The 27,846-nt window shown below is 35.0% G+C and overlaps 1 protein-coding gene across 10 annotated transcripts in view; it reads left to right on the top strand.

Annotated features, from left to right (window-relative positions):
- The window catches only part of Zc3h6 (zinc finger CCCH-type containing 6), a 69,268-nt gene extending 49,120 nt beyond the window's left edge, over positions 1–20,148 (top strand). For all 10 annotated transcript variants that reach the window (XM_078028289.1, XM_078028287.1, XM_078028296.1 and 7 more), the window contains 8 exons: positions 1,501–1,634; positions 4,926–5,042; positions 5,795–5,908; positions 10,215–10,322; positions 11,131–11,384; positions 13,005–13,480; positions 13,802–14,035; positions 17,355–20,148. In XM_078028289.1, coding sequence (XP_077884415.1) covers positions 1,501–1,634; positions 4,926–5,042; positions 5,795–5,908; positions 10,215–10,322; positions 11,131–11,384; positions 13,005–13,480; positions 13,802–14,035; positions 17,355–18,835 — 2,918 coding nt within the window. In that variant the 3' untranslated portion in view covers positions 18,836–20,148. The remainder of the gene's footprint in view (positions 1–1,500; positions 1,635–4,925; positions 5,043–5,794; positions 5,909–10,214; positions 10,323–11,130; positions 11,385–13,004; positions 13,481–13,801; positions 14,036–17,354) is intronic.
- Positions 20,149–27,846: the final 7,698 nt, after the last annotated feature.

The raw sequence follows: 27,846 nt of genomic DNA, 5'->3' as shown, positions 1-27,846 counted from the left end.
ATAGAAAAGATAATTTATTAGTGATGAGACAAAAATCAAAAATAATTTGAATGTCTATCACTCAAAGATAATATTAGTGATTAGACAGAAATCAAAAATAATTTGAATGTCTATCACTCAAAGATAATAAGTATAATTATCATGGGCCAACATTCTTCCAGAATTTTTCTGACCATTATTTTCAACCCCCCCCCCAAAAAAAAAAACTGTACAGGGCTGGGGATATAGCTCAGTTGGTAGAGTGCTTGCCTCACATGCACAAGGCCCTGGGTTCAATCCCCAGCACAACACACACAAACACACACACATACACACAAAAAAACCCCTATACATATTGTTATACCTTGTTTTTTTTTCCTCCCTTGACTGTGAATTATATCTCAGTTACTCTAAAGTTAATGAATAGCTTTTAACACCTGTGTTCTAGTCAATTAAATAGATGTACCATAATTTGCCTTAACAAATAGTTAGGTATGTGTGGAAGTACAGTGATTACGTGGGATACAAGTTGCAACCAGTTGTATTGTTCCAATTCTGTGAATGACCCTGTGATAAACTTAGTTGTACATATCTCAGAAAACATTGGCAAACATAAGAATAAATTATGAAAAGTAAATTTGCAAAGTCAAAAGACACAGATACACATTTAAAGATTTTTTGACTCGTATGCCAAGTGGATAGCCAAAATGTGATGTACCAGTTTATAACTACAAGGCCCTCATCAGTGGGTAAAAATTCAGATTTCTCCTAAGTCCTACCAACAGAGATTTATTATTCTTTGAGGTGAAAATTGTTATGTTATTTTTCAAAGTCTTAATTTCTTTGACTTATGTCAATGAAATTGAAAGTTTTTTTGATGTTTATTGGTTGTATTATAGATTTTAAAGATATCAGATCACTTTCAGTGTGACTTTGGCAAAATGAGAAATTACTTTGTATAATAATGTACCATCCTAACATAAAATTTTTAAAAATTGGAGTATCTTTTTAAGTACTTTTAAGTACCAAATTTTTCAAAAGCACAAAACCAGTATGATTTTTAGTTGGAGATATATATCTGTTCAAAATTATCAATAGAAATTTGGTTTACTCCAAATTATCCACTGATATCTATGTTGTATTCCTTAAATATGAATATAATGCTTACCTCTCTTTAAAACAAAAAGGCTTAAGAAAACAAAAAATGCTGTCTAATTATCCTGCCTTAAGGAAAATTAAAAGAAAAAATACTAGTGTTGACTTCTCTAGCTATGAATTTTCTTGTTCCTTGCTTCCTGTGTTGTTAACATCTCTTTGGAAACAAAGAAACAAGAACCAGTACCCAGGAGGTAAAATGTAAAGATTCAGTTAAATTTTTTTCATGGAACTTAAGGAGAAATAAAAGGATGCAATGTATACTGTAGATTATTAAATTATTAAATATACTGTTCCTCATAAACTAATAGATTTCTAGATATGTTGTTTTTCTACAATATTTGAAGTACATTTTAACTTTTTTAGGTACTGAACAGAGGATTAAAAGTTTTAATATTAGTCGTGGACGTGGTTTGCCGAAGAAAATCAAACGAAAAGACCGTGGAGGAAGAGTCAATAAAGGGCCCGGTGTTTTTTCAGGAATGGATGACTTTCAAGAGGTACTGAGAATTTACATTTAAGGAAGAGTGGAGCTTTCCTATCTCTTAATACATTTGGTTGTTGGGGCTGGGACTGTAGCTTAGTGGTAGAGCACCTGCCTCATACATGTGAGTTTGATCCTCAACACTACGTAAAAATAAATAAAAACAAAGGTATTGTGTCCATCTACAACTAAAAAAATAATAATAACAGAAATATATTCGGTTGCAAAGAAAGCATTATGATTTTAACACCTCTTTCCTAATAAATGAAAAATGTCCAGCTCAGATTAAAGGAGTATAAATAAACTTCCCCTAAGCGAGAGTTGTTTTAAGTAGTCATGATTATGAAATAGAAGTACAAATTTAGGTGACCTAGAAATAAAATTGGTATGTGGAAAAGAACCTTAAAGTAAAATTGAGATGTTTCAAAGCAAAACTGTATCCCATTAGTCCTCCCTTGGCATTCCTTCCCTAGGAGTCCTCTTCCCCAGATAAAAAATACCAATAAACTGCTAACAGCTCAACATGGAGCAAGACCAAGAAGGGAAGCAATGGTAAATCAACTTACTTATTACAGTGGAAGGTACTGAAAGGAAGAAAAGAGAATGTGAATGGTTCGAAGGATAAACTTACATACCTTGCATGAAGTAGCTCTTTTTTAAGTATGTGTTGAGCTGAAATCTGAATATATTTCAACCCATAGCAACTCTCTGGACTAGATCTTGCCACTGTTATTGAGATATGATTGCATTATACGGAGTCAGGAGTAGGTTATTTAAAGCTGCAACCTTAAATGAACTATATGTTGTAATTTGAAAATGTTTATTTTCCTCATTTATGAGTTTAAAGGTTATAGGCAGAGATTTCTTAAGATGTTCTTGTTAGTATACTGTTTAAAGAGATGTTAGCAGCTGTTAACTGCTAATGTTAGGATTTTCCAAAGTACTTTGATTGTAGTATTATAGCCAAGATGCCTATAGTTAATGTTACTGAGATATTTTGTACCTGTTTAAACTGAACTACAGAACTAGATAAATCTATCCACATCCTTTATTAAAATAATGAAGCAGTATTGGAAAATAATGTTGACAGAGGGAGTTATTAATGAAACATAAATTCAATTTGTTGCATTTTCAGGGTATGTGTGTATGTGTGTGTGTATGTGTGGGTGTGAGATTACTTACTTTTTCACTTTTCTTTTTTGGTACTAGAGATGAAACCCAAGGGCACTTTACCATTGAGCTACATCCCTAGCCCTTTTTAATTTTTTAAATTTTGAGACAGGGTCTTTCTATGTTGCTTAGGCTCTCACTAAATTACTGAGGTTGACCTTGAACTTGGCAGTCTTCCTGCCTTGCCCCCAATCCCCAGTTGCTGGATTACAGGCGTGTGCCACCATGACCAGCTAATTTTTCGCTTTTCAACTTCAGACTTAATTCTTCAGATTGGCTTATAGAAGTTTGCATGATGTACTCTCTGTGGCTGATTATTTTATTATAGCCACAATTCTTAGTACAGAAGGCATATGTGAGCTAGTCATTTATATTCAACTGTTTTAAATGAATCCATGCCTAACTATAAAAATGTTTATGAATCAAATTTACGCAAATTTAAGATATTTTAAATGATTTTATTAGTAGAAGTAATTTCATCGTGTTTTCCTGGGGCAAGTTGAGTATACTTATATTTTTAAAACGAACCTCTAGGTTATTTGGTATTCTTGTGCCCTTTTCAGATTTCTGATAGTAAAATCCAATATCAGCAGTGAGTGCTGAGGATCAGATTTTAGTTGGCTATCTCTTGCTTCATGGGTTTGATCTGCAATTATTTTCAATAGATTGTACTGCATCTTGCAAACTAAGGGAAAGAGGGAAGGCAATCAAAGAGCAAATACCTATGATGTACAAGACACATTACACAGTAGGTGCTTGAAAAACAGTATTATTTTATAAAGTTTATGCATGTAGTTCATTATATTCAGCATGTCTCAGCACCATATTCTGCCTTCTTACCCAGAACTTTTTGTTTATGGAATGGGGGATTGAACTCAGGGGCACTTGGCCACTGAGTCACATCCCCAGCCCTATTTTGTATTTTATTTAGAAACAGGGTCTCACTGAGTTGCATAGTGCCTCACTTCTGCTGAGGCTGGCTTTGAACTCATAATCCTCCTGGGTTAGCCTCCCAAGCTGCTGGGATGATAGGCATGAGCCACTGTGTCTGATTTACCTAGTACTTTTATGCACTGTTTTTACACAATATCTTTACACTGAATAGAGGACTGGGGAGAACTAAGGAAAAGAAAAAATACTTGGATTCTTTTTCATAATTTTTCCTAATGTATTTTTCTTAATTTTATAAGCTTAAAGGTAATAATTCTTGTTTTTTCTAAGAGGAGAAGAAGTTTATTTGTGCTCATTTTTGCTTTTTTTTTTCCCTTAAAGAAAATACAGAAAAGCCACATACTTAGAAAACCTCTAATCCCACCATCCAAATACAGACACTAAAATGTAGAGGTATTTTATTTGAGTCTTTTTTATTTGCCTTTATTTATTATTTTAAAATTGGGATCAGTTTTTCACTTCATAAGGTATTATAAGCATTTCCTATATCACAAAGGTCTTTATCACATGATTTAATTATGACTGTACCTTATGTATTTATAATATATTTGACTTGTCTCCTACTTTGGGATGTGTTGAGTGTTTCTGGTTTTGTTTATTGTTATTATGTAAGTAGTTCTTTAGTAATAATTTTTATAGATAAATCTATATTTGCCATTCTGAGAATTCCTTCAGTATAATCCTGAAAACCACAATTTATTTGTTAAACAATATGTAATTTTATTAATGTATTTGTTTTTGCAGTTCTAGGGATTAAACCTAGGGCCTTGTGCATCCTAGGCAAGTACTTTACTACTGAACTATCCTCTGATTGGTCCCTGACTCTAATATGGATATTTTAACTTTTTTATGACATAACTACTAGCAGTATATGAAAGTGCATATTTTATGGCATCTTTGCTAAAACAGTATTATTGTGATATTTTGAGTTTTTTGTAATTTTGTTTTAAAAATATAAGTATTACATTCTAATTAAAATAGAAGTAGCTTCTTTTCAATCAGTGCTAGCAATAAGCAGAATACTAGAAATAGCTCTCCCTCCAGTTAAATGAATAGTATCAAAATATTCAATCTTGATTAACCTTATTAGTCAGTTTATACTGCTGTCCAGATCCACTTAACTATATATTTTTTAATACCTGTTAATATTTCATATGTTTCATTTAAATAAAACTTTTTCTTGCAGTATAGTAAACCAGGGAAAAAATGGAAGGTGATGACTCAGGAATTTATTAACCAGCACACCGTGGAACACAAAGGAAAGCAAATCTGTAAATACTTCTTGGAAGGAAGATGTATTAAGGTAAGATGTGTAAAGAGTGTCACAAGTCATTCTGACTTCCAAAATAATCTTTAACATTTAAAGTCTTTTATGGGAGAGGTTAATTTTTGTTTCATTTCTCACATAATCATAATTAAACTAGTTCTTTTTTTTTTTAGTTGTTGATAGACTTTTATTTATATGCAGTGCTGAGAATCAAACCCAATGCCTCACACATGCCAGGCAAGTGGACTACCACTGTGCCATAGTCCCAGCCCCATAAAACTAGTTCTTTAAAATATATCTTGTATGAAATTACAGTACACTGCATCTCATTTAATTATATTCTGGGACAACACTATCACAATTTGTAGAAATCAGATTTTATTTAACGAATATGTTAATATTTGTGGCAAGTACTGTCAGTGTGGCAAATACTACAATGAATATGAAATAATCCTTATAGTGACCTTACCAAGTAATTATTGTTATCATCCCCACTTTATATATGGCACCAAGAGGCTAAATAAGATCCCATGGAAAGTCAGTTGGAAATGGTGAGTGTTGGTGGGCAGTGTCCTCTGAGGCCTTGCTCACTCTGCTGCCTCACTGCACATAGCCATGTCCACTGCTTGGGCAGGGAACCTAAGAGATGGTTTACATTATTATTATCTCATTATTTAAAGACTGAAGAGAAGGACCATAATTCCATTATGAAACCCCATGGAGGAAATAAAGTTCAAATGTTTCTTTGTTTCTTTTTCATTTCTTACTTTTTTTTTTTTTTTGAACAGGGAGATCAATGTAAATTTGATCATGATGCTGAGTTGGAAAAGAGAAAAGAGATCTGCAAGTTTTATTTACAAGGATACTGTACCAAAGGAGAGAACTGCATTTATATGCATAATATCCTTTATTAAAGATGTGTGTTAACCAGAATGTTGAGGTTTTAAAGTCTCATTGTGGTTTTAAAAAATCATAAATACAGTTTAGAAATCTTAGCTTGGTTTTATGTTTAAAACAATATATTACATAAACCCAGAATAGGCAAACTGACTTTTGTTCTTTAGGGAAATGAAATAACTTTAGAGAAAACTATTAAAAAAGAAGCTTTGTGTATAAAATAATCTGCTTAAAATATTTTAAGTGACTGTACATCACTTAAGTTAGAAAAATATTTATCTTACAACTTTTTACTTAAGTTCATAAGTTGAAAATTATAAATTATCATTGTTGAAAATTATAAAGTCAGTCTCATCAAATCTACCACCCAGTGATAAACACTGTATATTCTCCCTCTGTTTCCTTTTGGAAATATATACATTTAAATTGTACTCTTGCTCCTAGGCAAGTAAGAATTTCATTATATATATAGTGTAGTGGCCCATTTAAAAATATATATATTATGCACCTTTCCATGTCAGTTTTCCCCAGAATACCTAAGATGTTTGCTTGCTGTGCTTACAACTAATGAAGCTTCTCCATGGACTTGAAACTCCATCTTGACGGAGACAAGAATGTTAATACATACTTTTTTTCCCCTGGGTTTTCTGTGAATTTGTTTGCCTTCATATCTGTGTTGCTTTGCTACTTTATATGCTGTGATATATTAGATTCTTGGATTTATTTTTCTAGGTTCTTTTTTTTTTTTTTTGTACTAGAAATTGAATCCAGGGGTACTTTACACTAAGCTACATCTCCAACCCTTTCTAAAACTTTTATTTTGACACAGGGTCTCACTAAGTTGCTTAGGGCTTTTATAAATTGCTGTGACTGGCCTCTAACTTTCAATCCCCCTGCCTCAGCCCTCCCAGTTGTAGATGCTCCACCACAGCTGGCATAAAAAGACATCTTCTTAGACAGTCTGGAAACTTTCTATATTGACTGAGTACTAGTTGAAATTAATGAAGTAAGTTTGTCAAGTTGATAATGAAGTTATAATTGGTAAGAAAAAGTATCATTTATCTGTTTGAAATAGATATGGAAATATTTGCAGATGAAATTGTTGGGAGTCTCCCTGAGAACTCCCTGGGCCTTTCAAATATGGCAGTGGCAAATTGCCATTGGGCAGCTAGAACTCCTCGGGCCTTTCAGATAAGGAGCACCTAATGCAACCTGGCAACGGGCAAGTTGCCAGTGGGCGGATAACAAGTTGTTTTGAAAACCTTCTAATTGGTCCTTCTGTCTTCCGGCTCGTGGACAGTTTGTGCCCCCCACGAATCTTATGCAGGGCGGACTTGCGTGCACAGTAAGGTGATGACCTGACCTTTACTATGATTGGCCCCGGGAGCTTCCTGGTTTAAGATAACTGACTCTCACTTTCTATATAAGCTAGAACCAGCTTGCAGTAAAGTGCTTCATCTTTGTCACTGCTATTTGTGTGTGTGCATTTTAATCTCTGACGACGAACCTTGGCCTTTCAGAAATATGTTTGGAATATGCTCTAAAATTATCAAGTTTTTGGAGTGAGTTGTGAAGAGAGTGCAGAGGTGATTCAGAATCACAAAATTGCCAAATGATGAAACTGGTTGACCCTCCATGGTTAGCATGAGGAAGTTTATTTTATTATCTTTATTTTGGCATGTGTTTGATAACTTTCAAACTAACTTTTTAAAAAAGTCTTAAGTAATGTCATTCTTCAGGGTAACTGTACCTACAGTTCATCTTAAACCTTTTCGGCATTTTTCTATGCTAAATTATAGATGTGTGAGGGAACGTATACATTAATATATACTCAAGTTTTTCCAAAAGTGAGATCTATGTTTGTAAAGATTTTATTGTTTTACTTAATATTTATGTTTTTAATTCTATTTTGGGCTGTACAAATATTAAAACTTTTTAAATATTTTTATCAGTTGACCTTGTTTTTTTTCTAAATGGTTAACTCACTGTCTTATTTTAACTAATGGCTTGGTGCTATGGCACATGCTTAGAATCCCCTGTCTTTGGGAGGTAGAGACAGGGGCTTTGTGAGTTTGGGGGCCAGCTTGGGTAACAGAGCAAGTAAAAGGCACTTTTACCAGATCCCAAGTTTGTTTTTTTCTTTAAATAAACAGTTCTGCTTCTTATCCCTTGTGCTATTTAACTATTCCCCACTAAAAGAGTATGTTTGATATTGTTAGGGTATATAAACCTCTCTTGTTTATCAAATGTTATAGTAAATTTGTCTTACTCAAGAAAAATTATTTTTTCAGATTTGACATAGTTCTTCAGAAACTAGACACTTATTAAACTCTTGTTTCTAAAAGTTTTTAGTTGTTCCTTGGGATTTTTCATAATCATGCCATTTGTATATACTGATCGTTTCATTTCATTAACAGTATTTATACTTCAGATTTATTTTTAATTATTTTGTCTACACTTTCAGAATAAAGTTAGGTTATAGTGATTATGGAAGACATGTTTTGATGATAATGTCCTTTGAATGGCTTGTAGCTATAATTTTAAGATTGATTTTTTAAATATCAAGGAAGTAAATTCTTACATTACCAAGAGTTTTTTATAAAAAAGAAAAGAAAAGAAAAAAAGAAAAACAATAAACAAACAAAAAAAAAGAATTTTGAATTTTTTTTTTCTTCATGGTACTGGGGATTGAACCCAGAGCCTTGTACACATTAGGAAAGTACTCTACTTCGAAGCTACATCCCAAGCTAGGAGTTTGAATTTTATCAGTTGTCTTTTGCATGCTCCAAGATGATCATATGATTTTTTTTCTCCCTTGACCATGTCAATATGATTGCGGTAATGGGTATTCTATGGGCCTATGCCACCCCCAAATGGTATACTTTCAGTTTTCTTCCAAATTTAATAGTTTCTTAGAAGTTTGTCTCCAGAAACTTAAATATGATAAGTATTGGATATATTTGCTTTTTTTTTTATTGGTTGTTCACAACATTACAAAGCTCTTGACATATCATATTACATACATTAGATTGAAGTGAGTTATGAACTCCCAATTTTACCCCAAATGCAGATTGCAGAATCACGTCAGTTACACATCCACAATTTTACATGATACCCTATTAGTAATTGTTGTATTCTGCTACCTTTCCTATCCCCTACTATCCCCCTCCCCTTCCCTCACATCTTCTCTCTCTACCCCATCTACTGTAATTCATTTCTCTCCTTGTTTATTTTCCCATTCACCTCACAACCTCTTATATGTAATTTTGTATAGCAATGAGGGTCTCCCTTCGTTTCCATGCAATTTCCCTTTTCTCTCCCTTTCCCTCCCATCTCATGTTTCTGTTTAAAGTTAACATTTTCTTCCTGCTCTTCCTCCCTACTCTGTTCATAGTTGCTCTCATTATATCAAAGAAGACATTTGGTATTTGTTTTTTAGGGATTGGCTAGCTTCACTAAGCATAATCTGCTCTAGTGCCATCCATTTCCCTGCAAATTCCATGATTTTGTCATTTTTTAGTGCTGCGTAATATTCCATGGTGTATAACTGCCACATTTTTTTTATCCATTTATCTATTGAAGGGCATCTGGGTTGGTTCCACAGTCTAGCTATTGTAAATTGTGCTGGATATATTTGCTTTAAAATGACATATAAACCCTCATTTTCATCATAGATATAAATTCTTGATATAAAATTTATATATGCTGTAAATTTTATTGTAGAAAGTAGCAGGACCTACACAATTATAATACGGTCATATTTGATACAACCCTTATAATTTTTTTCCTTTCAAAAAGTGATTTCTATTTTTAATAGAATAATAGACTTAAAGCTTTTTAAATATTTTTACATAATGAAAATATTAATATTAAAATAAGCAATAAATTATCTATGTAGTTATAGAAGCTTCAGCATCATATACCATATGGTCCTATTGATTTGGCACAGTTTTTTTTTTATTGTAGTAAGAATACTATCTCTGGGCTGGGGTTGTGGCTCAGTGGTAGAACACTTGCCTAGCACAAGCAAGGCCCTGAATTCGATCTTCGACGCCACATAAAAAGAAATAAAATAAAGATATTGTGTCCAACTACAACTAAAAATAAATATTTTTTAAAAATATTAAATATGAAATCTATTCTCTCAGCAAATTTTTAAAAAGATAAAATACAGTATTGTTGGCTATTAGCACATTGTTTTATAGCAAATCTTTAGAACTTAATCATCTTATATATAACAGTTACATTTTTGGTTTAAAAAAATTAGACCTTGATTTACTTCTGTCTGTTCCTTAATTTTTTTGTTTACATGAATTCCCATGCAAGTTTTATCATAGTGGAGCAAAATGTTATCAAGGAGACAACTGTAAATTTTCCCATGATGATTTGACAAAAGAAACAAAGAAACTTTTGGATAAAGTGAGTAGCATTTTTTTTACCTTGAGTATTTGTTACATTTCTCTACAGATTAATTTTACTGAGATCACATTTTATAAAGTATATTTTATGGAATTCTGATAAGATATAGAGGATTTGCTATTTGATGTTTTATTCTATTAATATTGTATGTTAGAAAAGCTGAATTATTGTATTAGGAATTAGGAAATTTTGCTCTTTGTTCTGCATTAAAAATCTTGTTTACAGGCTAGGGATATAGCTCAGTACATAGAGTGCTTGCTTCTCATGCACAAGGCCCTGGATTCAATCCCTAGTACCACAAATGAAACAAACAAACAAAAAAACAAACTCATTTACTTTGAGCAGCATCGTTTACCTCTTTGAACCTCATTCTGTTTTTCTGTTTTGTTTTCAGTGGGGGAAAGAGTGGTGCTAGGGATTAAACCCAGGGGCACTTTACTGAAGAGCTACATCCCTTGTCCTCTTAGTTTTTTCATTTTGAGGCAGTTCTTGCTAAATTGCTCAGAGCCTTGCTGAATTTGGAGACTGGCCTCAAACTTGGAATTCTCTGACCTTAGCTTCCTTGAGTCAGTGAGATTTCAGGCATGCACAACTGCACCTGGTTACCTCATTCCATTTATTGAAAATAATATTGTCTTCTTAACTTAAATAGAAATAGCTTTAATGGGTTACATTAGTTAAAGCTGACCCATTTCAGCTTTAATATTGTATTATTCTGTTTCTAAACTAGTTAACTAAAGTTTTCACAATTTTTAATGTGAGAAAGAAAGCTTATTTTGAGATAGTAATCTCTACCAATTATTTTTAGGTGTTGAATATGGATGAAGAACTTATAAATGAAGATGAACGAGAATTAGAAGAACTTAGAAAGCGTGGCATAACTCCTCTTCCCAAACCACCTCCTGGAGTTGGGCTTTTGCCAACTCCACCAGAGCATTTTCCTTTTTCTGATCCTGAAGACGATTTTCAGACAGATCTCTCTGATGATTTCAAAAAAATTCCATCTCTTTTTGAAATAGTTGTAAAACCAACTGTGGATTTAGCACATAAAATTGGGAAGAAGTAAGTTAAAACTTTGCAAATGGCAGAAATATTCCCCCTAAATATTTACTTTAAGATACTAAGTTGCATTTCAAATTAATTGTCTAGTTAACATTAGGTAGAGATAACAGATATCTGGCATGCACTCAGATTGCTGCTTCCCCTTGCTCTTTGTCCCCCCCATCTTTAAGAATGTGTGTGTGTGCTCCTGTGTATGCTCCCTGGGGATACAACCCAGGGCCTCACAAATACTAGGTAGCCCTCTACCACTGTGCAAATAGTTTGAGCACAAATTGTTTCTCAAACACCAGACACTCAAAACACAATCTTTGCAGAACTTTAGAAACCTGTCAACATAGTAATCTTGGAAGGACATTGCCAGGTAAATGGATTGGCATTCCTCCTGCCAGATTATGAGCCTACATTTTTATTGAGAATATCTTCAAATAGTGGATAATATGTCTCCAGTATGTTTGGTTCTTTTTGAAAAGTAATTTCTTAGGCTATTAAAGGAAAACCTCTGAGTAAGCTGGATCTAGAATTCCATTTTTTAACAATATTATTCCAACTCTGCTGCCCATCCCTTAGTGTCTGTGCACTGTAAGGGCTATAAGTCCCCTTATTGGTTAGTTTTTTAACCCTGAATACCCAGGAAAGCAATGAAGTTTCAGTGGATGAGTAAACATCACAACTAATGTAACCCATTAAAGCTATTTCTATTAAAGTTAAGAAGACAAGCAGGTCTACTGTTTTGCTAATATTATGTAACAAATCCAGGCAATAATAGAAAGATTTTATAAGTATAATGATTAGAAGTGGAGAGGCAGATTCATTAAAGGCAGTTTCCTTCAATAAGCCCAAACAATTTCACTGACAAAACTATTAGAAATAGTAAATTAGAAACTGAGCACGGTGGGACACACCTGTAATACTAGCGTCTCAGGAGGCTGAAGTAGGAGGATTATGAGTTCATTCAGCCTCAGCAACTTAGTAAGGCCCTAAGCAAATCAGTGAGACCCTGTATCTAAATAAAATATTAAAAAGTGTTGGGGATATGGCTCAGTAGTTAAGCACCTCTGGATCCAATCTCTGGTGCCAAAAAAAAAAAAAAAGGAAAAGAAATAATAAATTAGCAAAATGTCCAGAAAGAAACGAAACATTCAGAGACTTCTCGAAGTCTTTGTATATGCCAGCAATAACTCATTGGAAATTATAATAAAAAGTTGTACATATTAGTACAATTCTAATTTTTTTATAAGAAAAGTGTACATATACTTAGAAAAAGGAGTAGGACAGAATTGATCAAAAATTTTAATCTCCGGATGATGGGATTTTAGAAGTGATTCTTATTTTTGTTATTCTTTATCTTTGTACTTTCTGTGTTTTCCAAAATATCTGTGTTAATGAGTAGGCTTTAGAACAGCCAGTTGTAAGCAACAATTTAAAAAACTGAGCTAAAAGGAAAACAAGAGACAGAAGTAGAGTTTCCATTTAACAGATGATATAGAACAAGTTGTTTCTTAAACACATGTTATTCTATTTGGATATAGGAAATCATACCTGGTATCAATTTAGGAGTGGGTTATTCTTCTTTGTCTCTTTTGTTTGAACTAAGAAACATACTTTTTTTTCTCTCTACAGACCACCAGCATATTATAATAGTGCCTCACCACCAGGACCACAGTTTCAGGGAAGCAGCCCATGTTCTCAGCATATCTATAGTTCTGGGTCAAGTCCAGGTCCTGGACCTAACATGTCTCAGGGACGCAATAGTCCTGTGATGCTCCCAGGCTCACCTGGACATCACCCATGTGTCGGACCTTCAGGTCTACCAGTGCCACAGAGCCCACCTGAAATCGTAGGTCCTCATAGTCAACCAGATACACCCTTGACACCATCAAGTGTGAGTGGTACTTACCACTCGCCAGGCTTCCCGGGACATGCTGTGAAAGTGCCCAGAGAGAACCACTGCTCTCCAAGCTCATCATACCAGCAAATTCCTGGGGAAATGCAGCTCAATACCAATTATGAGTCCTTGCAGAACCCAGCTGAGTTTTATGACAATTATTATTCACAGCATGCTGCCCATAATTTTCAGCCTCCTGATAACTCTGGTGGTAAGTTTACCTTTTAAAATACTCATTTCTAATTTAAAATATTCAAAATTCTATTTTTTGTTAAAAACATTAATAGGAATGTATGTTTTAAAATAAAGCAAAGTGAAACTGTTGAAATTAAAACCTTAAAATATGTTCTCATGGCACCAAAACAATACAAAGAGTAGAACTTTGGAGAAATAATAGAACTTTAGATAACTTTTAATAATACTTGAAAGTTACATAATACCTGGCGAATCCAGTGTGATGATTGTTAGAATTTCAATGTCTTAGTTGGAGTCTGTTCATGCAGTGTCTGTCCCTTCCCTGTAATGACTACAGATGGGATGTGGCATGGAGAATTTGCCCAGCAGCAACCCTCCATTGCTGAGGATTCACCTAACCTGGGAAGTGGACATGACAACAGCAACAGCCTGACAGGCCATGGCCAGCTCTCTACTCCAGGACTCCTCCCTGCTGTGCAGAGAGCTCTTTTCCTCCGACTTACTCAGAGATACCAAGAAGATGAAGAGTTAGCCGGCAACCACCCTCACAGGACACCAAGCAAGGAAGAAGGTGTGTCAGGAACTTAATAGCATCTTACCTATTTGAGTACATTAGAATGTGAAAATTAGTACCTCTGAACTATCATATTTCCAGTTTGTCTTGTAGCCTCCATCTTCTTAGAACTACTTGCAGTTTCAGTGACATTAATGCTTCAATGCTTTAATTAATTGCAGCCATGCACACCTATAATCCCAGCGACTTTGGAGGCTGAGGTAAGGGCATCACAGGTTCAAGGCCACCTTCAGCAACTTGGCAAGGCCCTAAGCAACTTAGCAAGATTGTGTCTCAAAAAGTTAAAAGGGCTGAGGATGTAATTTAATGGCAAAGCGCCCTGGGTTCAGTCCCCAGTGCCCCTTCCCTTAAAATAATAATTAATTTCAAAGGTTTGACTTGAAGTCATGAATACATTTAAAACTGGATTCAAGGCCTAGGTGATCATATTTACAAACAATTAAACTTTTTCTTTTTTCAGGAAGAAAATAAATAGAACAAAAAAAGGGTGCCCTCCAGTTTGGGGATTTTGAGTTCTAGCTCTACTTCAAAATAATGCAATTATCAGAGAAATTTTTATGGGCATAGAGTGTATACTTCTATATTATTAAGAAATACCAGGTAAGCACTTCACCACTGAGCTGGGGATGTGGCTCAGTGGTGGAGTGCTCACCTAGCATTCATGAGGCCTGGTTTCAATCCTCAGCATCACCAACCAAACTGAAAAAAAAAGAAAGAAAGAATATTTTAATATAAAAAGATTATATGGAGACAGTAAGTTTATCTTAGTATTTTTTACATTGTTAAGTGTACAGCAATTAGTTTATTTAGTAAGGATGAGGAAAATTTAAAATATCCAGTTATTTTTATGAATTATAAAATTTATGTTTGGCCATTCTTAAACATTAAATTAATGAATAACCATGTAAATTAGGCAACACTAGCTAGTGTTAGATAACTCCAAGCTATTATATGAACATTATTTGTGAAATTTTTAAAGAAAGTAACATTAGCTCTCCTAGTATCTGATATCACAAGAAATGAGGAATTCCTAATACATGAATTTCCTATACAGTTTAAACTTACTTCTTTAAGTGATAAAACTTAATTTAAAATAATAACAATTTTTTAAAAATGTGTATAGCCTCCTCCAACAAACACAAATTAATTTTTTTTTTTTTTTTTTTAGTTCTGGGGGATCAAACCCTGAGCCTCATACATGCTAGGCAACAAGCAAGTGCTCTACCACTGAGCCACATCTGTAGCCCTAAAAATAACCATTTTAATGGTAATCTTTCTATTAAGTCTTAAAGACTTTTAAGTTTTAATAAGCAAGAAAATTAAAACTTATAGATGATAAAATTATATATTATAACATTATATAATTGGTGATGTTCTGTGAGGATCGTTTGCTCTACATATAGAAATAATCTTAAACTGAGCATGGTGGTGCTGGTCTGTAATCCTAGTTACTCAGGAGGCAGAGGCAGGAGGATCACAAATTCAGGGCCAGCCTCAGCAACTTAGTGAGGTCCTGTCTTAAAATTTAAAAAATAAATAAAAAGGGTTGGGGATGTGGCTCAGTGCTTAAGCACCTATGGGTTCAAGCCCCTATACCCATTGCCCCACCCCACCCCCCAAAAAAAGAAACAGAAGAAGAAAGAAAGAATCTTGAATAGCTAGATTTGTTTGTGTTTGTATTCGTTTTTATAAATCTTAATGCTTTTATGAATTTTCTCTTTTGATAAAAAGCTGTTAATTCTATTCCTATTTAATATCTGTTTTCTGTTGGGCAATATCTACTCTTCTGTCATTGTATTACTCTATTTATTCATTCCAAAAAAGACCATCAGAATGCTTATGAAATATATTGATATGAAAAATAAGGATAAAAGTAAGAACTATTGTGAGGAGTGAAGTTACTATATAGAAATATTCAAAATAACCACAACTAGTAAAAGTGAATCAGTAGCCCAACTCTAGGATTCCTGGAGGTTAGAGAGAAGAGAAGAGAAATCTATTGTCTAGAAGTGGATTTTACAGACACTGAGATCTGAGGAAAACTTTTTGACATTGTGGTGTGTGTGTACGTATATATATAGGTATATATGTATATATGTATATTTTTCTAAACCACATCCTATCCTAAATACCAATGCTTTTTTTTGGTAAAAACTTCTCTGTTCAACTAATCCCATAACACTATAAAGTTTTATATAGTAGGTAAAGGTGAAAATATCTGTGATAGTCTACTGACCCAAGATGTTCTAAGACTGATTTATCTAATCCCCATATAGATATATTATATATATATGTATTAACTATAGATAATGTGTGCATATATGCTATGTTTTGACTGGGGTGTGAAGAGTAGATTCTCTGTGGCCAGTTCAAAACCATCCTGTGTAAGCCTTCATTCCAGAGGAAAGAAGACCACTCTCCTGAAGCATCATCTTATAACCCCTTACTACTCTGCTAGCGAGCATACCTCTAACAGCCAGGCTTCTAAAAACTGCGTCTTCCACACCCTGTTTCCATTGGCTTGAAGAATAGTACCAAAGTGTTTTCATAAAGTAAAAGTGTACAGTTTTTTAGGAAGTAAGTTTTATTTGTTGTTTTTAATTTAATGTTTAAAAAGCTAATAATATATTGCTTTGGTCAAATCTGAAAGTATAATAAAGTATGAATAGAATCTCCACCCTGTCCCTCATTTGCTCAGTTTTCATTGCTCCCTTAACCATCATTATCAGTGATTTGTTTTATTTCCAGTCCCTTGTTATCTTGTTAAATTCAGAGATATGAAGCTCAGGGATAGCTTGAAGAAACCCAAGACATTTTAGAAAGCCTTTCCCAGAGTATTTTCCTCCCCCTCCCAATCCTGCCACACACTTGTGAGTTTCCTTTGGCCAGTTAGAATGAAAGGTCCTGACTTTTCTCTGAGTGGGAGGATGGTATACTTTTTTTCAATGTCTCAGCTCCTTCTGTATAGAGTGTGACACCTGATTGCTAATTTCCTTACCACATTATCTTGTTCAGTATGGAAACCTGGCATTTCTATCATGGATTTTCTTTTTCTTTTTTTAATATTTATTTTTTTGTAGTTGTAGTTGGACACAATACCTTTTATATATTTATTTATTTTTATGTGGTGCTGAGGATCAAAACTAGGGCCTTGTATGTGCGAGGTGAGCATTCTACCACTGAGCCATAAACCCAGCCCCTATCATGGATTTTCTTGAAGTTAGACTACACTTGTTTCAGAATCAGTATGTATTTATTTATTCTAAGACCAAATTGAATGCTTCATTCTTTACAATAAGTTTTTGTCTACATTTAGATGATACAGGTAACTGGTATTCCAGCAGTGAAGAGGAAGAAGGAAGCAGTGTCAAGTCAATACTGAGAACGTTACAGAAACAAACAGAAACATTAAGGAGCCAGCAACAACCTTCCTCAGAACTCAGCCCTCCTACTGACCCGAGACTTGCTAAAGAGAAAAATAAAGGAAGTCAAGTGGTTGATCCTAGACTCAGGAACATCCCAAGACAAGATGCTAGAAAGTCTTCTGAGTCTGTCCCAGTGGATCTTAGACTTGCATGGGATCCCAGGAAACTAAGAGGGAACGGAAGTGGTCACACAGGCTCTTCTGTTGGTGGAGCCAAGTTTGATTTACATCATGCAAATGCTGGTGCTAATATCAAACAAAAACGAGGAGATGACGATGAAGAAGATACAGAAAGAGAATTGAGAGAAAAAGCTTTCTTAATACCTTTGGATTCTTCACCTGGTGTAATATTGCAGGATCCAAGGTCACAATTGAGACAGTTCAGTCACATCAAAATGGACATTATCCTAACCAAACCCAACTTCGCAAAGCACATCGTGTGGGCTCCAGAAGACTTGCTTCCAGTACCTTTACCTAAGCCTGATCCAGTGTCTTCAATCAACTTACCTCTTCCCCCTCTTATAGCTGACCAGAGGCTCCATAGGCTATGGAACACAAAAGGTGATCTTCAGCAAAACCCACTGTCCATGGATCCAAAATTAGCAACCAAAGCCAAAAGTAATCCAACAAATAGAGAAGGCTACTTAGAACAATTTGGAGACTTGCACAGTTCAGGAAGTAAATTAGGAGATCCTAGGCTGCAAAAAAATTTCGATCCCAGACTTCACAGACTGCCCAGTACCGAGTCTCATCAAGTAGGTATGAAGGAATCACATACATCAAAGAATGCTCCTCAGTTAGCTAGATCGAGCCCTGGTTCATCACAGCCCTCAGGGGCAGTCACTAGCAGCCCTAGTCCTGGGGTTCTGCATCCATATGCCCCTAAGCTCTCCTCTTCAACAGGCCTTCCACTGGGAACTCCAAGTTCTGTCCTCAGTGGTATTAGTTTGTACGACCCCAGGGAGCAGGGTTCATCACCTACATCAGAGCTAGCCACAGCTTCTTCAGGAGAAAATGCAGAGAACCAAAAAAAAAGTGGTGGTTTAAAAAATAATGACAAAATAGAGCCTCCTGGAGATGCAATCCTGGCACCGAAAACCACTCCAAATGTGGAAGTCACTGTCCCTGGGCCGGCTGACACACAAGCAGATGTTCTCAGGAGCTCTGGGAAGGTTCAGGTCCCAGCAGTGCATAGTCTTCCTATTCAGGCCTTGGCGGGCTTGATTAGACCCCCGTACAGCGATCCAAGGCAGGTAAGGCAACCAGGCCAGGGCAGCCCAACTCCAGACAGTGAGCCCAGTAGGGAAGCAGATGACAGATCTCTAAAGGAGGTTTTTAAAACTTTTGACCCGACGGCCTCACCATTTTGTTAGCTATTGTGTAATTCAGCAGCTCTTTCACTCTGTGACTGTCGCAATCCTCTGCTGTTTTGTAACTGGTTTACCTCTATAGTTTATTTATTTTTAAATTATAAACACTTTTCAGCTGCTAGTATCAGAACCACATGAAGTTATATCCTCTAAAGCCTGTGGTATTTTATATGATATTTTTATAACTTTAAGAGACCGTAGTAATTGACATAGAAACTTATATATCATGTTAGCGTCAATAAAAATACTTTTATTGTAAATAAACCATCATGAACTCAACACTCTGCCTGAATATATGCCAGTTGTCTTTCGTAATCAATGTTTAGATCGACGATTACCACTTTTATATGGTTGTTTAGTTTTAAGCAATATGATATACATTACTTTTGAGAAACAGTATTTTGACTAGGACCTTCTCTATTTGTTAGCACAGAATTGATTAGTATGCTAATTAAAATGTAAAATGAAGTAAAGAAAACGTAAAAATCATAATTAGAGCAGTTCATGTTCAAGGGCATCACTTTTGTTAGTATTGGCAATATTATTTGTGTAAATGAAACATTTAAATGTCATATTTTAAAAGTATTTTATTGTATACTGTATAATAGAAGTTGGAGGTACATAAATAGAATGTTTTGGTAAAGTGGAAAATTTCCAATTCTCCTACATAACTTTTTAAATTTAATTTTTCATATTCAATGATTATGAGTTACTTCTGTGTTACATTGTAATGATGTATTCAATGTTTTTGTCTTTAGTGGCATAATTTATATTACTTTTTAAAATGAAGTTGCTGCAATAACTGGGTTCATCATGACTTTGAAGATTTTTAACAAAATTTTAACAGATCCAGTGAGTCTATGGTGATTATTACATTGACAATGTTTTAAATGTCTAGGTTCTATATTTTTTCATGAGCATGAGAACACAGAGATTGCAGGTATCGTCAACTGTGTATGGTCACCAATAAAGAATCTCTTTCAGATCTCACCTGACTGGTGTTATGTAACAGACAGAATTACCTAGTGTTTTAGAAACCTCATGGTTTCGAAATCTAAATTGATCGGCAATTGTATTTCGTGAAAAATAACTTGTGTTCATTCCCATGTATTTATTGCAGTATGTAAAATAATGCAACTCTATTTGTTTCATTCATTTATAATTTATAACAAAGTATCTTGCTGATGTTCATATCTTGAACTGCAGGCATATGGCAATGTTTGCTGATAACATCTCCAGTAAGCAACTTGAAAATGAGTATTTCATTATAAAAGATAATGGAAGTAGATAATAAAATTGGTCCTTGGATGAAAACATCTACCCTTGAGAAGTGATTTTGAAAACACACAGCAGAATATCTCTGTGAAACCTGACACCCAGATAGCATATGGTTGGATTATAATGCATAGCCTTTCTGATCATGTCTTTCTTTTTCGTACTTTGAGTTCTGGTACAATGGTGTTGCAGTTACATGGACAAGAACTCTGCCACCTGAGGGGGTCACTGTGTTCTCAGTGGAAGGACAGTTACTTGTGAAAATGGGAATTCTTGCTGTTCATACTTTGGTGGCATTTGTTGCTTAAAATGACCCTAGGTAACATTTTAGGTCTAAAAAGTGTGGTTGAAAGCCACCATAGAAAGTATTTTCTGATTTATTGTCCAAATAAAAATCATTGTTAATTGAAAAAAGTAGATAAAACTGATTAAAAATACTCCAGAGTAGTATAATTTACTCTCTTATCAGGGCAAATGTTTAGTTCATGTATTTTATCATTGTGTAAAGTAATGATGTTTACATTTTAAATTCTATACAAAAAGATAATCCGACTGTAAAAGATCAAAATAGGATCCAAAGTTTTAACAGTTTCCATTTACTTTTTTAGTTATATATTTATTTATTTATCTGTTCTAAGGATTGAAAATCCCAGGACCTTGCACATCCTAAGCAAGTGCTGTACCACTGAGCTATAGCCCTAGATCTGAATTTTATTTTGAGACAGGGTTTCACAGAATGGCTGATATTGTCCTCAAACTTGTGATCCTCTTGCCTCAGTCTCCCAACAGCTGGGATTACAGGTATGTGTTACTATGCCCTGCTCATAAAATCTTTTACTACTAAAAGAGATATTTGAAAATAAATTAAAAGTAAGGTTTAAAAGTCATTAGTGCAAATTGTGTAATGTTCATTTATTCAGTATTCTTGAATCTTCACTATGCCAACAAATGTCTTGGAGGCAATTTTGCAGGGAGAGTGGGACTTAGTTTCAAATCTAGCAGTGCATTCATGTGAAAGTGTTTTATTTGCATTTAAAATAATGATTGTTGTTATCATACAGTTTTTAGTGAGATAGCATTAGCTTAGGGGTATCTGTCAGATCCTGTCAACAGATTCTTTTAAGTTTTTTCTTTTCCTATTGTCTCACAAAAAATTTAAGAAGTTGCAGTTTCCCAGTGAACAAGCTCTTCTTTAAAGTGGACTGGTGTCTTAGAACCCACGGAATTTGATTTACACAGACACACTAAAAGTAAACTGTGTTCTTAGAAGCCACACATTTAGAGATCACAAGTGTCCCTGTGTCTGAAGTTTCTGGAGAGGTGGCTCAGTTGGGGTGCCACTTGACTGTTGGTACTGGTTTTCACAGAAATTGTGAACTTGTTAATTTAATATTAAATCAAGTGGGATATGCCAAGGTGTGGGACTGGAACACCAAAAGATTATTATAACTTAGATTTAGCAACTACTTTCTCATATCTCAGTTCTGAACTTAGGAAACGAGAGGTTCCACACGCCTCTGCCGAGGGTCTGTTGTGCTGTGCCTCTGCTGAGTACAAAGCCCCAGTGTTAGTGACAGTGTAACGAGATGTGTGGAGGTTCCATTTGTCTCTTCACTTGTCACAGACTCTCAATTGTAGTTTTGTTTGCTAGTCATACTTATTTCAAGGGCAAAAGAATAATTGATTAGTAAAGAAATCTTGTGTGGGCTGAATTAAGTAGAGAGAAGGAGAGGGAGCAGGGAGAGGTCTCTCAAGGGCTGGGAGTTAAGGACAATGAATTCATATTCTTGTTCTGAATTTATTTCTATGCAGTTTATCTCAAGGTTTCCTTATCTGTGAAATTAGGATAATTTTGACTTATCACAGGTCTGATGAAGGGAGGGAGTTAATTATTTTTGTAAAGTATTTGTAAATATAAAATTGCTTTGTGACCGTCACCAAATATAATTGTTTTGCTCCCAATTCAGGTAGTATTAAGTTGTACAGATTCCAAAATAGCATGATGGGATTTGTGTGGCTTACCAATTTTATGAAGTTTGAGGTGATGTACACTGCAGCTTCTACAACAGAGTTGCCTGAGAAGCTCTTTTGGAATATTAACCCAGACAGTGAGCTGTTTCCTTAAATACTGGTGTATCAGACAGACACAGGACTTCCCACTGAGGAGCTGTGTAGACTTGAAGTCTGTTCAAGATCTGACATTCCTTTCCATTTTATTTAGGCTGGATGTTGATGGAGGGTTAAAACGCTGTGACAGTCCATATTGTATAGCTGTTTGCTTAAGTCATAATGAATGTGGACAAAGTGGCCAGCTCATTTGGTGTGAAAGCCATTTGTTCTTAGAAACAAGGTACATTATCTTTGACCCTTTAGTATGTATTTCTGCAGGCATGTGGTACCACATGCCTGAGTGACCACTTGCTTGATAATGGTAACTCTCTTTTCTTCTGCTTAATGGTGACTAGAAGTCAGGAAGCTCCTAGACATGTGGTTGAGAGTTCTTGGAGAAGCTGTCAGAACCTTCCCAAGTGTGTAACACAGAATGTCACAGTGGAGTGGAGAGGTTTTCCCTGCGTCAGGCTTGCCTCAGAGGGCAGGTCTGCAATCAAGCAGTCCACTGTTGGGCCCTGCAGCCTGCAGTATTCAGGCTTTCTGTGAATCTCATATTACATGAAGAGTAATCGTGTTACTAACAATGATGTGGCAGTACTTTATATGTTAAAAATTAAGTAGAATATATAAGCATTACAGAACTATAATCTTTTAAAATAAGACTTAGTGTAAGAAATCTAAACTTTAACAAAATGTAACGAAACAGGGTCTAGGTGTTCTAAGCTGATTTCTTCTCTTATATGTTAGAATATAGCATTTATTTAGTGCCTCACCCCAAGCAGTTTAATGTGATTGGCTGAACCAACTTTAGTAGCTGCCAGTCACTCTATTGCTGGGGTTTTGTGTTTGAGTATGTTGTTTATCTGTAACTGTAACAAGCCCAAATTAACCTGCTTTTCTTGGAAAGGATACAAACCTAAGAAAAGGCTAGGTTAATATCGACATAGTACTTAGAATTTTTAATGTTTAAGAAACAATATGTATATTTTCAACCCTATGCTAAGCTTTTAGAAGAAAAATCCATCTGTGTCTTCATAGCAACAAATTAGTTCTGGGCACACACTGGATGCTTTGCTAACTGCTAGTTGAAGGCTTTGTGGCAGGACAGTCCATGATTGTATTAAAAGGGCGCAACTCGCCAACTAGACCTCTTAGTAGACCCAGAATGCACTGCCTCCTTGGTTCATCCCTGTTCCCACCCTAAGCAATGCCAAGGCAGGTTTATGACATTTTATTGGGAGTTAAGTATTTCTATGATCATAGTGCTAAGATTCCTCCTGACTTACAAGGTAGTTTCTTTTACTCCACAGAGGTTTGGATAGATGAATAATGTATACATATACATCTATGAAAAACTCTTTCTATAACCAGACAAGGAACTACATAACTGGAGTCTCTTCACCTCTCTATTTTTTGGGGGGAGTGGGATACTAGGGATTGAACCTAGGGGTACTCTATCACTAAGATATGTCCCCAGCCCTTTTTATTTTTTATTTTGAGCCACAGTCTCACTAAATTGCAGAGTCTCAAACTTGCCATCCTTCTGCTTCAGCTTCCCAACTCATTGGGATTACAAATGTGTACCATAGCACCCAGCATATTTTTATTTTAAAATTCTTCTCTAATTTCCTCCTTTCTACTCCCCTTAAAATGTCAACTAAAATTATGAAGATAAGCCTAAACTAGTGAATTATCAAAAGCTATTAAAATTCCTTTTATACCAACATCATGAGCTCTTTCAGTTATGTGTTAACTCTTAATTTCTAAGCCTTATATCTGTTTTTAAAACATCTTTGAAATAGGACAATAATGTGCGACAGTTAGCAACATCATTGTAGGCATAAAGAAAATCTGTTTCTTTAAAAGAGGATTGTGAGTTCTTGAGTTTTTAGGATAGTATTTTATGGCATTATTTACCCTTGAATTGTTTATTTTTTAAGAATTGTTTATTTTTTAAACTTAAAGTTTGTAATAAAAAAGTGAGTATATAGCTACTTACTACATTTTAGAAAAAAATCAGCTCTGCAAGTCATCAGTCCCCTCACTTCTTGGCTCATTAGAGATTTTATAAACACTGTGTGTGTGTGTGTGTGTGTGTGTGTGTGTTTGTATGTGTGTTTTGCTGGTGGTGGAACTCAAGGCCTTGCACATGCTAGGCAGGTGCAAGCGCTTTACCACTGAGCCACACACCTCCAGCTTTTTGTTACTGATTTTAGTACTTTCATAAGGGTATTAAAGTTGGAAGTACTGGAGTTTGCATTTTCTAGTACTTTCTCAGAGGTCTGATTTATAACATACTGTAAAGGAAGTAAATATATATAAGCCCAATTTTTTAAATAAATTAACAAAGTTGTTTCCAAACCTCCATTACCAGCAATATCTTCAACTTATTTGTCAATGATAGATTGACATTTTATATGCTTTTTAAATAGGGGAAGGTGAAAAATGGTAAATTGACCATTATTACAGGTAAGAGGTTTTAGTCTACCTCTCTTTTATAGGAGTTTGCCCTCCAGATGCTTTAGAGGGAACTCAAATAAGAATATTTTTTCAAGAGGCAGGATGATACCTCCTTATAAAAGCGACAATCAATTTGTACATTTAAATTGCCAAAGTTTAAAAAATTTTTACATCCCTATGCTAAACCTGCTGCCCCATCCACCTCAATTCAGAAAGGGCTCAGCCTCCACCCCAAGCTACAGGACCTGGGGCATTTTATTTCAGGTGAGGGCCTGTAGGGACACTGGTGGCCCCAGGATGGAGTGTGTGTGTTGGGGGTGGGGAGGTGGCCAGACAGGATCACCCATTTCCTATCAAATCACAAACAGTATCTATGGGTTGAGATCCAGGTTATACCTATTTGGTATAAGGTCTTTTGTTGTTATTTTAATTCCCCAAGTTATATCTCAAATGTTAGGAAATGCCGCTAGACCATCTCACTTCAGAAGGTTTTTGTACATACCAGACTGGTAGATTGAATTATTAATCTACTTTCTGTTCAAAAAACACCAGCAAGGGTTTTTTGTTTTTTTGTTTGCTGAATTCATCATTATCCCATTAAGGACTGACAAATTGCTTGGTAAGATCAGGATTACCTTTTCTTCTTTTCATTTGCTGATAAATTTCCAAGATGCATTCTGCTGTTGCAAGTTTCTGTAATGTTTTTTTCTGTGATACCTTTCTATTGTCTGAATTTAAATTAAAATGTTTTTAATAATATCTGTTTGGCAGTGTGTTGCTTTGCTTTAATAAATCTTCAGCATTTAGAGACAGAATAGAGGGGAGCCATGTGCATGTTTAAGAGGTGTACCTGGAATGCACCCCAGACCTTCCCAGAAGGCCCTGTCACTAAGCTGCCCTGGAGTTTATCTATGGTACAGGGAGACTATGCTGCACCTGACTGTGCTGGTTGACAACATTGAATGTGCTTCATTCCAGGAAGCATCTCTTAACATTTGTTTAAATTTTTATTAAAAGATTCGAATCTGAAATGTTGCTAGCAGATAAACTGCTTAGATAGGAATTTGGGATCAAAATAGAGTCTTTTCGCAAGAAATGCTCACAGAGCAAACTATCCCAGGTACTCATGTCTGGGCTCTGGTCTCCCCAACATACCAGCTTCCTGAGTCTCACTTTCCAACGCTACCTTATCTGACCCTTAGGACAGTCAGGAAGAGAGGGAGGAAGACTTCCCACCTGCCTCTTTGTTTCTAAGACTCCCTGCCATCCCTTTTCTCTGATCTTCAGACTTAACCTTATTTTTTTTTGTTATAGCAGTTTTTATCTTTCTTGTTGTTATTTCACAAAGAGACTGTCCTACCACCCACTTTTAAATCTTGAGTTGTCTCCCTCTTCCTTGAGAATTTGCCTTCCTAGGCATCCCTGTTCTATTCATTCTTGGTCCTATAACAACTGCACCTGTACCTAAAGCAATGAACAGTTACCACAAGTGTCAGGGACTGGATTTATCCTCCTGTCTTAAACAACTAGAAAATGCAGAAAAATAAAGGGGATCAGGTAAATGGAAAAGAGAAAAACAGTTCAGAAGACAGTGAAATTAAAACATGGTTATTTAAGAAGTTCAATAAAATTGATGAATCACTAGGCACAGTGATCAGGAAAAAGAGAATGAAAGAAAAGACTCAAATTAGCTATATAAATAAAGTGGGAGATGTGGTATTACTGCATCTTCTATAGATAATAAAATAATAATGCATAAATACTATAAACAATGTTTTGTCAATAAATTTGACAATTCAAGTAAATGTTCATAGCATTCTTATTCAGAATCACTCCCAAATTGGGGGAAAAAAAATCCCCAATGTCCATAAATTGATGAATGAAACTAAAATGTAGTCTATCCGTACAATGGCACCATTTGGCAATAAAAAGGAATGAAGTACTAATATATGCTACATTACAAATGAACTTTTAAAATTATGCTAATAAGCCAGTCACAGGGAATTGCATGTTGTTTTATTCCACTTATATGTAATGTTTAGGCAAATCCATAAAAAAATATATACAGAAAGTAAGTAATAGTTGCTTAACCTTGGAGGAGGAGGAGGAGAGGGAGGAGGAGGAGGGTGAAATTACAATTAAGAAGTATGGTGTTTCTTTTGGGGGTGTTGACAATATTACAAAATTGATTGTGGCAATGCTTGCATATATTAAAAAGCTATTGAGTTAGACAAGTTAAATATGTGAATTATATGATATGTGAATTAATAAAGCTGTTAAAAATCAATACTATATGAGGCAGAAAATATAAAGAAAAGAAGGGAAGGGAAAAGTAAGAAACAAATAGAAAGGTGAATCAAATTGAAAGATGATAGATTTAAACTCAATGGTATTGGTAATCATACTAAATATAAACAGTCTAAATATAAAGAACCTTTATGTAAAGGCAGAGATCATCAGATTTTGTTAAAAAAGCAAGAGCCAACTATATGCTCCCTATAAGAAATCCACTTTATAAACGTACAAATTTTTAAAAATAATTTTTATTAGTTGTAGATGGACACAGTATCTTTATTTCATTTATTTTTATGTGGTGCTGAGGATTGAATCCAATGCCTTACAGCATGCAAGGCAAGCACTCTACCTCTAAGCCACAATCCCAGCCCTAAAGGTACAAATTTGAGAAGCATAATTGAATGGAAATGATATGCCATGTAAACATCAATCAAAAAAAGATTGATGTTTACATGGCATATCATTTCCATTATTAAAATATTGGACAAGCTAGAGTTCAGAGAAAATAATATTACCAGGAATAAAAATAAAAATAATTTCATAAAGGAGTAAATTCATCAAGAGGACCTAAATATTTTTGCACCTAATAATAAAGACACAAAATGCATTAGGTAAAACTCAATAGGCAAATTCACATGTGGTTACAGATGCAATATCCCATTCTCCATTATAACTGATAAAAACAGTAGAATGGAAATGAGGAAGGACATAGAAGACCTGAGCCACAGCGTCAGGCAGCCCCAGCCTACTACTGTCTGTTGGACACCCTACCTAACAACAGCAAAACCCACATCGTTTCCTAGTGGATTGGAACATTTTCCAAGACAGAATATAACCCTGGCCCAAGAACAAGGCTTTAAACATTTAAAAGG

This window comes from Ictidomys tridecemlineatus, chromosome 12, assembly GCF_052094955.1.
Source record: "Ictidomys tridecemlineatus isolate mIctTri1 chromosome 12, mIctTri1.hap1, whole genome shotgun sequence".
In the NCBI taxonomy this organism is placed as follows: Eukaryota; Metazoa; Chordata; class Mammalia; order Rodentia; family Sciuridae; genus Ictidomys; species Ictidomys tridecemlineatus.
This window is presented reverse-complemented; position numbering and strand designations above follow the sequence as displayed.